General features: G+C 37.5%; 1 protein-coding gene across 1 annotated transcript in view; it reads left to right on the top strand.

Moving 5' to 3' along the window:
- MRPS14 (mitochondrial ribosomal protein S14) overlaps window positions 300–14367 on the top strand; it is a 39348-nt gene continuing 25280 nt past the window's right edge. Inside the window, exon 1 of the mRNA XM_013989625.2 lies at window positions 300–429. Within this exon, the coding sequence (XP_013845079.2) occupies window positions 385–429 (45 nt within the window). The 5' untranslated portion in view covers window positions 300–384. The remainder of the gene's footprint in view (window positions 430–14367) is intronic.

Raw genomic sequence — 14367 nt, 5'->3', positions numbered from 1 at the left:
ATAAACTAATGGCGGGTACAGGAGAAGCAAGTTGAGCGAGAGAACTTGAGAAACAGAAACTAGTGATAATGAATGAACTGGCAGGTGGGAGTAGGGGAAAGAAATGGAGGTGGGTGGGGACACAGTTAATTTAAGAGGTTGTGTAAAGAATCTGAGAGGAACAGGTGAAGAGCGTCAGCCTCCACGGTCAGTAGCACAACTCCGCTTCCAGATTGTTAATTCCCAAATTCCGTTGAATACCGCGAGAACTCCTATCCAATAACTTCTCCCTTCTGCCGGTACGCTAAAGACCCCACCCCCTGCGGCCCAGACCCCGCCCCTCGTGTCCGCTGTTTCCGGCTGTGTTAATAAAGTTGCAGCGGTTTGCCGCTTGCGGCGGACAATATGGCGGCTTCCATGCTGGGTTTTCTGCTGCGGACCGTCCGGCAGGTCTGGCCCACGCGTTTATACCCTCTCTCCTCTTTCCCCTGAACCTCCAAACCTGCGAGTCGCCCACCATTCTGCCACCTGTAGCGTCCAGTGCAGACCCGTGTCAGTGTTCTCCCTCTCCCCACTTCCCTTCTGTCTGATTAAGGGGAGGGCTGAGCTGCGATTTTAAATTTGGTATTCGCTTATAACTAAGTGGGGTTCAAAGCTGCAGATTGACTCCATTTTTTAAGGAATGTAGGTGGAGACAGAAGTAGTCCGAGGAATGAGGCCCTAGGGACTCCAGTGTTAAGAGAACGGAGCAAAGGAGACTTCAAAGGAGCAGAGCGAGGAAGGAGCGTGGTGGCCTGAAAGCATTCCAAGATCAGGGAGTAGGCAACTCTGCTCAAAATCAATTTTAAAAAGGGCCGATAGTTGCCTGTCGGGTTTAGTAGTGAGAAAGTTGGTGGGACCTTGATCATAGTTGTTTTTTTGCGTAGTAGGGGCGAAACCGTTCAAGACAGCGGGAGGAAAGAAATTGGAGATGAGCATTTGAAGACGTTTTGCTGCAAAGGGGAGCAGAAAAGGGAGTCGGTAGCTGGAGAGGAGATGAGTTAAGAACAGGTGTTTTGTGTGTGTGTATTTTTAACGTGGCAGAAGTAACTGCATGTTTTTGTGTTAAAGGGAAAAATTCTGTAGAGTGGGGAAAATGTAGGAGAGAGAATTGCTGGAGCTGTGTAGGCAAGAGGTGGTGACTAGTGTTCGGTTTTTTTGGTCTCAGGAACTTGAAGAGTTATCTGTAATACCGTTGTCCAGTAGAAATAAAATGCCAACCACATATGTAATTTAAAGTTTTATAGCGGTCACGTTTAAAAATTAAAAGATGAAATTAATTTTATTGAAATATTTTAATAGGTATATCCAAAATACTGTTACTTCAACATGTAATCTGTAAAGGGATATATTTATTTTTTTAAATATAGATCTTTAAAATGAAGTATGTATTTTAAACTTACAGTACATCTTAGTTCGGATGCTAAATTTTCCACCATTGAAATGGAAAATGTAGTATCAAAACAGTTACTTGATATTTACCTTGGTTGTTTAAATTTTTAAATTCTTTAAAATTTTTAATTAAATAAAATTAAGTAAAATTAGGAATTACATTCTTCTAGTTAACTTGAAGTGCTCCCTAGCCAATAATAGTCCCGGAGTGGCTGTTATTGGGTGTTAGAAGGAGCAAGCTGGAAAGAAGTGATAGAGAATTAACGCAGTTATTAAATAGAATGCTTGTTGTTCCTGCTCTGATGCAGTGGGTTAAGAATTCAACCGTGGTGATTCGGGTCGCTGCAGAGGCATGGGTTCGAGCCCTGGCCAGCAAATTAAAGATCTGGTGTAGCCGCAGCTGTAGCTCGAATTCAGTCTCTAGCCCGGGAACTTCCACGTGCCTCGGGTGGTGATGATGATGATGATGATAGAAAGCTTGCACTTACTGGTAATGAAAGACCTGGGGCATGAAAGTGAATAGGTGAAGAAGAATGGAGGACAAAAACCACTGGAGGGAAAGAGTTCGAGAAATGGAGAGATCAGGGTATAAGTTCATATATATTGGAATCACCAGGAATTAAGACAGGAAGAATACTGGAGAGAATGACAGTGGGCCCAGGATACAGTGAATGAAAAATGAAAGGGAATGGTGGGGGCTGTGGTAGATGATTGCAACAGTGACGGGCAGTGGGAGTATAACTCAATGGCACAAGAGTCAAAGCTTCCTTTCAGCAAGGAGCTGCAGTGAAAAGCAAGGATGTTTTCTCCCAGTTGTGGGAGAAAAAGAGCAACTGGAGAAAGCCAGAATGATGTCCCCTGACCTTACAACTGTAATCTTGTTCATTTTTTCTTTAGGTTTGGACAGACATCACCTTCTCTCCCTTCCCCACCTCCCATCTGTATCAGAATTCTGTCAGTCCTTCAAAGCCTTGTCAAAGCCCCCTTTCCATGTTGCTCATTTCAAGCCACAGTGACCACGGTATTCATTTGACCCAGTCATGTTTCAAATCAGTATTGAAATTTCACTCATGCTGTCTTATTTCCAAAAAGATAATAGAGTTGTTGTATTTCCCCATGAGACTTTCAGCATTGAAGATGCTTAGTTTATCTTTTTTAAAAAATAAATTGAAAAAAAATCTTTTCAGTCTAGTATTCTCATTTTCAGTTTTTCTGTATAATGCTGTATATATATATATATATATGTATGTATTTTCTAAACAGCAGTTATAAGAAGCCATCATCATTTTCCATAGCTGCAGTTTAATTAACATATAATATTAGCTCTGGTTTGGGAGAGACGAGTTTCTAGTGGCCTGTACACACCATGCCTATATTTTCAGTGAGAACTGTAAACCATCACCATGTAAACATGTGACAGTGAAGAGTCTACTGTCTTACTACTGGACAACTCATGCTAAAAAAATTTAGGTCAGTGATCATTTCAAAATACCTTTTGGCCAAGCAATTCTTCTTCCAAGAATTTATCCTGCTGATATATAGAAATATATATGAAATGATTTACATAGGACATTATTCACTGTTTGCATTGTTTTTGTAACTGGTGAAGTATGGTTATCTGTCCACCGATAAATCACAGGATAATAAATCATGAAGCATCTGTGGTGAGGAAAAAGTAACTTCTTTATCCCCTTCTAAGTTCTCAGCTGGGGGCCTTGTAACAAGAGAAAAGCATACAAATTTGTAAGTTTTACAAAGGACCCTTCATAAGGAAGACCCAAAGAAGCAGTTAAACCTATGGTTTTTCACTAGGTTGATGAAGCCTAGAAAGTCATGGGAAAATGTGATACGACAAAAGGTGTAAGCTAAGTGTAGACAACTAAGGGAGACTAGCAAGATTTATAATTCAGATTCTTCTCAGTGTCCCTCAGGCTTCAGACATAAGGATTCTTTTTTCATTTCCCTCTTCCTCCTGGGGTATAGGGAGGGGATCTATATCATAAGACCTGGGGTATAGGTCTTATGATCTCTTTCTGAGGAAGATCAGAAAGTCCTTCCTGCACTTGCTGTTTTTCAAATTCCTTTTTTTTGAAATGGTCTATATGGCAAGGAGCCATATTTTGAGGGGGTGTCTCTTGAACCCTCTCACATCCATATAGTGGAATATTCGCAACCAAAAAAATAGAGAAGCTTTTTAACATATGGATATGGAAAGATCTCCAAGATAATATTGTTAAATATAAAAAGGGGGCATAAGGAAAAAACGTGGACAAGGGGGTGTATACATGTATTTTACAGGCAAAAATTTCCGAAAGGCTAAACAGGAAACTAGTAACTGGACATCTCTAGAGGTGGGGATATGATCGCTGGACATGTGAGGAATGAGGTTGGAGGCTGAATCCACTGGATGTCTTTCAATACTTGAATTTTAATTGAACTATGATACTGTTTCAGGTGTACAGCAAAGTGATTTGGTGTATATATATATAAAATATGTACATGTATATACTTTTAATTTTTTAAAGATTTTTTTAATAGTTGATTTACAATGCTCTGTCAGTTTCTGCCATACATCGAAGAGACTTAGTCAATATACATATACACACATTTTTTTTCTCACATTCTCCTCCATCATGTTCCATCACAAGTGACTAGGTATAGTTCCTGTGCTGTACAGCAGGACCTTTTTGCTCATCCTCCACATGCAATAATTTGCATCTACCTAACCCCAAACTCCCAGTCCATTCCACTCCCTCTTCCTCTCCCTTGGCAACCATAAGTCTGTTCACTATGTCCATGAGTTTGTTTCTTTTCTGTAGATAGGTTCATTTGTCCCACAAATTAGATTCCAGATATAAGTGATATCGTACGGTCTTTTTCTTTCTCTTTCTGATTTGCCTCACTTACTATGAGAGTCTCTGTGTTCCATCCCTATTGCTGCAGATGGCATTATTTTATTGTTATGGCTGAGTAGTACTCCATCATGTATTTGTACCACATCATCTTAATCCATTTATCTGTCGATGGACATTTAGGTGGTTTCCATGTCTTGGCTATTGTGAATAGTGCTGCTGTGAACATACAGGTGCCTGTATCTTTTTCAGTGAAAGTTTTGTTTGGATGTATACCCAGGAGTAGGGTTGTTGGGTCATATGGTAGTTCTGTGTTTAGTTTTCTGAGGTACCTCCATATTGTTTTTCATAGTGGTTGGACCAGTTTACATTCTCACCAACAGTAAAGGAGGGGTACCCTTTTCTCCACATCCTCTCCGGCATTTGTTATTTGTTGACTTGTTAATCATGGCCATTCTGACTGGTGTGAGGTGGTACCTCATTGTAGTTTTGGTGGACATTTCACTGATAATTAATGATGTTGAGCATTTTTTCTTGCACCCATTGAGACTAATTTTTCCCATTCTGTAAGTTGTCTTTTTTTTTTTTAATGGTTTCCTTTGCTGTGCAAAAGCTTGTAAGTTTGATTAGTCCCATTGGTTTATTTTTGTTTTTATTATTTATTATTATTTGAAATTATTATTTTTTAATGGCTGCACCCACAGAATATGGAAGTTCCTGGGCCGAGAATTGAATCTGAGCCACAGCTGTGACCTACACCACAGCTGCAGCAACACCAGATCCTTTTAACCCACTGCACCAGGCCAGGTTTAGGAGTGTAGGAGGGTTCCCTTTTCTTCACACTCTCCAGCGTTTAATATTCGTAGACTTTTTGATGATGGCCATTCTGATTTGTGTGAGGTGATTTCACATTTCTGATTTGCATTTCTCTAATAATTAGTGATGTTGAGCCTTTTTTCATGTGTCTTTTGGTCACCTGTCTTTTTTTTTTTTTTTTTTTTTTTTGTCTTTTTGTCTTTTTGTCTTTTGTTGTTGTTGTTGCTATTTCTTGGGCCGCTCCCGCGGCATATGGAGGTTCCCAGGCTAGGGGTTGAATCGGAGCTGTAGCCGCCGGCCTACGCCAGAGCCACAGCAACACGGGATCCGAGCCGCATCTGCAACCTACACCACAGCTCACGGCAACGCCGGATCGTTAACCCACTGAGCAAGGGCAGGGACCGAACCCGCAACCTCATGGTTCCTAGTCGGATTCGTTAACCACTGCGCCACGACGGGAACTCCTGGTCACCTGTCTTTAAACAAATGTCTGCTTAGGTCTGTTAAGGTCTTCTGCCCACCTTTTTTTTTTTTACCACAAAAACAATATATGAATTTATTTAAAAATGCAAACATAAAAAAATTTCTTTCTCGATCTCACCTTATGAATGTGACTACTGTTAAACATTTTTAAGTATTACCACAAATTTTCTGCATAACTCATGTCTATCTGTATTATACATTAGAGATATGTAATGTTATATAAAATATAATGTTTAGATAATATACACGCATTTTGGAAATACTTCACACATCGTTCTCATTTTGATTTTCTTGTGTTGTAATATGACCTGGCAAGTTTTTCATAATTTAATGAATTTATTGACATTTGAGTTGTTTTCCTTTTCATTTATTTTTTTCTTTTATATTTTTCTTTTTTTTTTTTTTTTTTGGACATATGAAAGAAATCATAAATTTTATTTATTTACTTATTTTATTTTTTTTAGGGCCATATCTGCAGCATTTGGAGGTTCCCAGGCTAAGGGTCTAATCAGAGCTATAGCCACCAGCCTATACCACAGCCACACAACATGGGATACAAGCTGCGTCTGCAACCTAACCCACTGAGGGAGGCCAGGGATCAGACCTGTAACCTCATGTTTCCTGGTCAGGTTTGTTAGCCACTGAACCATAATGGGAACTCCTAATTTTTTTTTTAAAAACACGTTATCAATCTACCCTTCAAGGAGGTTACACCAGTTTTGTACCCCACAAAATAGTGTAGGAAAAACACTCTGGTCTCATATTCTCCAGAATAATGTATACTGCAAATATTTAAGTATTTTAATATGCATTTCTTTCATTAGGAGTGAATTTGAGTTTGCTTTTCAAAAGCGTATAAGGAATGTGTTATTTCTTTTATATGAAATTTCATACTGTGCTTTGCCAATATTTCTATTAAGTAGATTATCTAGTTTTTATTAGTAAGAACATGAATTTTTACCTGATACAAAATATATTTTGAGTTTGGATTTTGATTTTTTTCCTTTTTGGAGTAACAAATTTTTTTAGGTTTTTATTTTCTATTATAGTTGATTTACATTGTTCTGTCAATTTCTCCTGTACAGCAAAGTGACCCAGTCATTATTTTTCTCATTATCCTCCATCATGTTCCATCACAAGTGACTAATATAGTTCCCTGTGCTATATAGCAGCATCTCATTGCTTATCCACTCCAAATGCAATAGTTGGCAACTACTAACCCCAAACTCCCAGTCCATCCCACTCCTGTCCCCCTGGCAAACACTCTGTTCTCCAAGTCCATGAGTTTGTTGCTTTTCTGTAGAATGGTTCATTTGTGCTGTATATTAGATTCCAGATATAAGTGATAGCATATGGTCTTTGTCTTTCTCTTTTTGATTTACTTAGTAGTAGAGTCTCTAGTTCCATCCATGTTGCTGCAAATGACATTATTTTGTTCTTTTTTTGGCTGAGTAGTATTCCATTGAGTATGTATACCACATCTTCTTAAACCGTTCATCTGTCAGTGGACATTTGAGATGTTTCCGTGGCTTGGCTATTGTGAATAGTGCTGCAACGAACATAGGAGTACATATATCTTTTTCAATGAAAGTTTTGTTCAGATATATGCCCAGGAGTGGGATTGTTGGGTCATATGGTTTCCATGGTGGTTTTCCATAGTGGTTGTACCTATTTATATTCCCATCAACAGTAAAGAAGGGTACCCTTTTCTCCACACCCTCTCTAGCATTTGTTATTTGTTGACTTGTTAATCATGGCCATTCTGACTGGTGTGAGGTGGTACCTTATTGTAGTTTTGATTTGCATTTCTCTGATTATTAGTGATGTTGAGCATTTTTTCTTGTGCCTCTTGGCCATCTGTTTATCTTCTTTGGAGAAATGTCTGTTCAGGTCTTCTGCCCATTTTTCAACTGGGTTGTTTTTTTGCTGTTGAGTTGTATAAATTGTATATTTTAGAGATTAAGCCCTCTTGGTTGCACCCTTTGCAACCGTGTCCTCTCATTCCATAGGTTTTGTTTTGTTTTGTTTTAATGGTTTCCTTTGCTGTGCAAAAGCTTGTAAGTTTGATTAGGTCACATTGGCTTATTTTTGTTTTTATTTCTGTTGCATTGGGAGACTGACCTAAGAAAACATTTGTATGGTTGTCAGACAGTGTTTTGCTTATGTTTTCTTCTAGGGGTCTTATGTTTAAGTCTTTAAGATATTTTGAGTTTATTTTTGTGAATGATGTGAGAGTGTGTTCTAGTTTCATTGATTTACATGTGGCTGTCCAGTATTCCCAGCACCACTTACTGAAAAGACTCTTTTTCCCTTTTTATTTTTTATTTTTTTTTTATTTTTTAGGGCTTCACCCACAGCATATGGAGGTTACCAGGCTAGGGGTCTAATCGGAGCTACACCTGTCAGCCTGTGCCACAGCAACACCAGATCTGACCTGAGTCTGTGACCTACACCACAGCTCATGGCAATGCCAGATCCTTAACCCACTGAGTGAGGCCAGGGATTGAACCCACAACCTCATGGTTCCTAGTCAGATTTGTTTCCACTGCGCCATAATGGGAACTAATTTTTCCCATTGTATATTCTTGCCTCCTTTGTCAAAGATTAATTGACCATGGGTGTCTGGGTTTATTTCTGAATTCTGTATTCCATTCCGTTGGTCTATATGTCTGTTTTGGTACTAGAACCACACTGTTTTGATTACTGTAGTTCTGTAATATTGTCTGAAGTCTGGGAGAGTTATGCCCTCTGCTTGGTTTTCATTCCTCAGGATTGCTTTGGCAGTTCTGGGTCTTTTATGATTCCATATACATTTCTGGATTGATTGTTCTAGTTCTGTGAAAAATGTCATGGGTAGTTTGATAGAGATCACATTGAAACTGTAGATTGCTTTGGGTAGCATGGCCATTTTAATGATATTAATTCTTCCAGTCCAGGAGCATGGAATATCTTTCGATTTCTTTGAATCCTCTTTGATTTCCTTGATTAATGTTTTATAGTTCTCAGCATGTCTTTCACCTCCTTAGTCAGGTTTATTCCTAGGTATTTTTTGCAGTGTGATTTTAAAAGTTATTGTATTTTATATTCCTTTTCTAATATTTCATTGTTAGTATACAGAAATGCAACCAATTTCTGAATGTCAGTCTTGTATCCTGCTATTTTGCTGAGTTCATTGATCAATTTGAGTAGGTTTTGTGTGGAATCCTTAGGGTTTTCTATATATAGTACCATGTCATCTGCATAGAGTGATAATTTCACCTCTTCTCTTCCAATTTGGATACCTTTTATTTCTTTTGTTTGTCAGACTGCTGTGGCTAGGACTTCTAATACAATGTTGAATAAAAGTGGTGAGTGGACATCCTTGTCTTGTTTTAGTTTGTAGCAGGTGTGGCTGGCCTACGCTGGAGCCACAGCAACACCAGATCTGAGCCGCATCTGCAGCCTACATCACAGCTCACGGCAACACCAGATCCTTAATCCACTGAGCAAGGCCAGGGATGGAACCCACAACCTCATGGTTCCTACTCAGATTCGTTTCCACTGCACCATGACAGGAACTCCTGATCTGTTTCTTCTTGATTCAGTTTTGGTGGGCTGTAAGTATTTAGAAAGTTGTCCATTTCTTCTAAGTTGTCAAATTTGTTGGCATATAATTGTTCATTGTATTCTCTTACGGTTTTCTGTATTTCTACAGTGTCCATTGAGATTTCTCCTTTTTCATTTCTTATTTTGAGTTCTTTCTCTTCTTGGCGAGGCTGGTCAGAGGGTTGCCAATTTTGTTTACCCTTTCAAAGAACCAGGTCTTGGTTTTATTGATATTTTTTTCTATTGTTCTTTGAATCTCTATTTTATTGATTTCCTCTCTGATTCTTAGGATTTCCTTCCTTTTGCTGACTTTAGGTTTTGTTTGTTCTTCTTTTACTGAGTCATTTAGGTGGTGGGTTAAGTTGTTGATGAGATTTTTCTTTTTAGAGTAACGGCTCACTTTTTGATTGGGTTGTTATTTTGTTATTGAGTTGTGTGAGCTGTTTATATATTTTGGAAATTAAGCTCTTGTCTGTCCTGCTGTTTGTGAATATTTTCTTTTAGTCCTTAGGTTGTCTTTTTATTTATAGGTTTTCTTTGCTTTGTGGAAGTTTATACGTTTGACCTTGTCCTATTTGTTTATTTTTTTCTTTTGCTTTGGGAGACTGAGCTAAAAATATCACTTTGATTTATGTTGGAAACTGTTATGCCTATGTTCTCTTACAGGAATTTTATGGTTTCAAGTTTTATATTTAAGTCTTTGATCCATTTCAAGTTTATTTTTGTGTGGGGTGTGAGGAACTATTCTGATTTCACTGATTTAGATGTGGCTATCCATCTTTACCAACACAGCTTGCTGAAGACACTGTCTTTTCGCCATTGTATATATTCTTTCCTCTTTTGTCAAAGATTAATTGACTCTAGGTGTATGGATTTGTTTCTGGGTCCTCTGTTCCATTCCATTGCTTTTTGTCTCTTTTTTGTGCCAGTACTGTGCTGTTTTGATTACTGTAGCTGTGTAGTGTTGTCTGATGTCTGGGGGCCTATGGCTTCAACTTTGTTCTTTTTCCTCAGGATTGCTCTGGCAACTCTGGGTCTTTTGTGATTCCATATAAATGTTAGGATTAATTGTTCTGGTTCTGTAAAAAAAATGTTATGAGGAAGCCAATAGGGGATCCCAGTTAGTCTGTAGAGTGTTTGGGTAGTATGGCATTTTTGTTACAGTAATTCTTCCAGTCCAAAAACATGGGATGGCCTTCCATTTTTTGAATCATTTTTTAGTTTCCTTATCAATGTTTTATAGTTCGTGGTATATAAGTCTTTGATCTCCTTTGTTAGATTTATTCCTGGTTGTGTTTGTTGTTCTTTTGGCCATTTCTGTGGCATGCAAAATTTCCAGGGCCAGGGATTCAGCCTACCACAGCAGTGACAATGCCAGATACTTCATCCGTGGATCCACTAGGGAACTCATATTTTTTGATGTGGTTTTGAAAGTTTTTTTTAAAACTTTCTGATACTTTATTGTTAAAGAAATGCAGCCGATTTCTGTATATTAATCTTGTATCCTGCCACCTTGCTAAATTCATTAATCATTTCTTAGAGTTTTTGTGTGGAGTCTTTAGAATTTTCTATATAGAGTGTCATGTTTTTTTGCATATAATAAGTTTTACCTTTTCCCTTCCAACTTGGATTTTTTTTCTTTTTCTTGTTGGATTGTTGTGGCTAGGACATGTTGAGTAGAAGTGGTGAGAGGGTATCCTTTTCTTGTTCCAGAATTTAGCAGAAAGGCTTTCAGCATTTTACTGTTGAGTATTATGCTTGCCGTGGGTTTGTAATAAATAGTTTTTATTATGAGATATGTTCCCTCTATACCCACTTTGGTAAGATTTTTTTTTTTATCATGAATGGATATTGAATTTGATCAAATGCTTTTGCATCTATTGAGATGACTTTTTTGGGCGGGGGGGGGGTCTTTTCTTTCATCAGTGTGGTCTATTACATTGATTTGCATATGTTGAACTACCCTTGTGATCCTGGAATGAATTCAGTTTGATTATGGCATATGATCCTTTTTACGTGTTGTTTGATTTGGTTGGCTGATATTTTGTTGAGGATCTTTGCATCTATATTTATCAAAGGTATTGGCCTGAAATTTTCTTTTTTTGGTAGTGTCTGTCTGATTTTGTTACCGATGTGATGGTGGCTTCATAGAATGACTTTGAGAGTGTTCCATCATCTTCAGTCTTTTGAAAGAGTTTGTGAAGGATCAGGATAAGTTCTTTGTATATTTGGTAGAATTCCCAAGTGAGCCATCTGGTCTTGGACTTTTGCCTGCAGGGAGTTTTTTTAAATTAATAGTCTATTTAATTTCTAGTGATCAACCTATTCAGATTATGTATTTCTTCTTGATTCAGTTTTGGTGGGCTATATGTTTCTAGAAACTTGTCCGTTTCTTCTAGGTTGTTCAATTTGTTGACATGTAATTGTTCCTAGTGATTCTCCAAGGGTTTTTTGGTATTTATGTGGTATCAGTTGTTATTTTTCCTCTTTCATATCTTACTTAGTTTATCTGGGCCCTCTTCTTCCTTCTTGTTTCTCCTGGCCAGGTGTTTGTTGATTTTTGTCTGTCTTTTCAAAAAGCCAATTCTTGGTTTGATGGACTTTTTTAAAAATTCTTTTTTAATTTCTTCTCTGATCTTTATTATTGCTTTCTTCTATCTTTTGGTTTTGTTCTTTTTCTAATTTTTTTAGGTGGTAGGTTAGGTTGTTTGAGTTTGGTTCGTTTCTTTTTGGAACAGCTGTATTGCTGTAAACTAAATTTTTAGGACTTTTTGCAACATCTCATAGATTTTGTGTGGTGATATTTTCTTTGTCTCAAAGTATTTTTTAATTTTCTCTTTGATTTCCTCATTGACCCACTGGTTTTTTGGTTTTGTTTGTTTTTGAGATTATGGCATACTTTTTTGAATGAAACATTCATCCCCAAAAGGTTACTTAGGTAAGAGGCAATTTTAGAAATACAAATCTAAGAAATTCAATAACCTTAAGATTACTAAATATCAAATCTAAACAGCTGCTACAAGTTCACCTAAGTGCCCAAACTGTAATGAAACTTACCATATTATGTAATTTGAACTCAACATTCTAAACTCTACCTTTACTCTATTTTTACACTACTATACATTAACTAAGCAAAGTTTTATGTTCCTATTTTCTCCTTAGCTTCAGAAGAGAGCAAGTTCTTTGGGAGCTTTAGTTATTTAATTCTCTTGAAAATACACCAACTGGTTTTCCATTAGCACAGAAGAGACTATGGAATGTTATTGTGTTCCTGAAACTACTTATGAAATTTCTAATAATCTACTTTAAAAATGGTGTTGCTGCCCTAGCAAAAACCTCAAGATTTTTCTCCTACTATGTAGTTACAAACCTCACTTACTGAAATTTTTCTTAATATACAGGAATAGCATTTATGATAGAATACGTTAGAACCACTTACTTAGTAGCGCATCTAATGTAGGCATGTCTGGATTTACATAAAAAATATATTATTGAATCATTATTTCACATGTTCTTCAGCCACTTAGATTTTTTTTTCTTTATAAGGTCATCTGTGAGCATAATTTCAGAAAGTCGCCTTGGATCAACGATTTCTAAATGTTGATATTGTATCCTGCTACTTTTATTGAATTCGTCAATCAGTTTGTGTCGTTTCTGTGTGGAGTCCTTACAATTTTCTATATAATAGTATCATGTCAAATGCATAGAATGACAATTTTACCTCTTCTCTCCCAATTTGGATACCTTTTATTTCTTTTGTTGGATTGCTGTGGCTAGGCTTACAATACTATCTTGAGTAAAAGTGAGAATGGGCATCCTTGTCTTGTTCCAGATTTTAGCAGGAAGGCTTTCAGATTTCTCCACTGTGTATATATTTGCTATGGGTTTGTCATAAATGGCTTTTATTATGTTAAGGTATGTTCCCTCTGTACCCACTTTGGTAAGAGTTTTTATCATGAATGTATGTTGGACTTTGTCAAATGCTTTTTCTGCAGCTATGGAGATGATCATGTGGTTTTTGACTTTTCTTTCATTAATGTGGTCTCTAGAAGGTTGTCCATGTCTCCTAGGTTGTCAAATTTGTTGGCATATAATTGTTCATAGTATCATCTAATGGTATTTTGTATTTCTGCAATATCCGTTGAGATTTCTCCGTTTTCATTTCTTATTTTGTTGATTTAAGTTTTTTTCTCTCCTCTTCTTGGTGAGTCTGGCCAGAGGTTTGTCAATTTTGTTTACCCCTTCAAAGAACTAGGTCTTGGTTTTATTGATATTTTTTTGTATTGTTTTTTGAATCTATTTTATTGATTTCTTCTCTGATCTTAATGATTTCCTTCCTTCTGCTGACTTTAGGTTTTTGTTTGTTCCTCTTTTTCTGATTCTTTAGGTACTAAGTTAAGTTGTTGATTTGAGATTTTTCTTGTTTTGTTTTGAGGAAGGCCTGTATTGCTACTAACTTACCTCTAAGCATTCACTGCTTTTGCGGAATCCCATAGATTTTGAATGGTTGTGTTTTCATTACCATTTGTCTCGAGGTATTTTTTAATTTCCATTTTGATTTCCTCATTGACCCATTGGTTATTTAGTAGCATGTTTAGTCTTTGTAGTCAGTGTTTTCTCATTTCTTTTCCTGAGGTTGATTTCTGGTTCTCAGTTTCGGTTTGTATGGGTCCATTGTCCTAAGGTGAGTCTCTTGTAGACAGCATATTGTAGGCTCTTGCTTTTTTATCCAATCTGTGTCTCTGCGTCTTTTGATTGGAGCATTCCGTCCACTGGTGTTTAAAGTAATTATTGATAAATGTGTATTTATTGACTTTTTTTTTTTTTTTTTTTTTTTTTTTTTTTGCTATTTCTTGGGCCGCTCCCGCAGCATATGGAGGTTCCCAGGCTAGGGGTCTAATCGGAGCTGTAGCTGTCAGCCTATGCCAGAGCCACAGCAACACAGGATCCAAGCCACGTCTGCAACCTACACCACAGCTCACGGCAATGCCGGATCGTTAACCCACTGAGCAAGGCAGGGACCGAACCCCCAACCTCATGGTTTCTAGTCGGATTCGTTAACCACTGCGCCATGACGGGAACTCCCCCTGTTGCCATTTTAAACCCTGTTTTCCAGTTGATTCAATGTTTCTCCTTTGCTCCTTTCTTTTTTGGTTGGATGATTTCCGTTTATTTTACGCTTGCCTCCTCTTCTTTTTAGGTTCTGTGGATGTCATGTTTG

Source organism: Sus scrofa, chromosome 9 (assembly GCF_000003025.6).
Source record: "Sus scrofa isolate TJ Tabasco breed Duroc chromosome 9, Sscrofa11.1, whole genome shotgun sequence".
Taxonomy (NCBI): Eukaryota; Metazoa; Chordata; class Mammalia; order Artiodactyla; family Suidae; genus Sus; species Sus scrofa.
The sequence above is the reverse complement of the archived record's forward strand: the minus strand, read 5'-3'. Positions and strand labels throughout refer to the sequence as shown.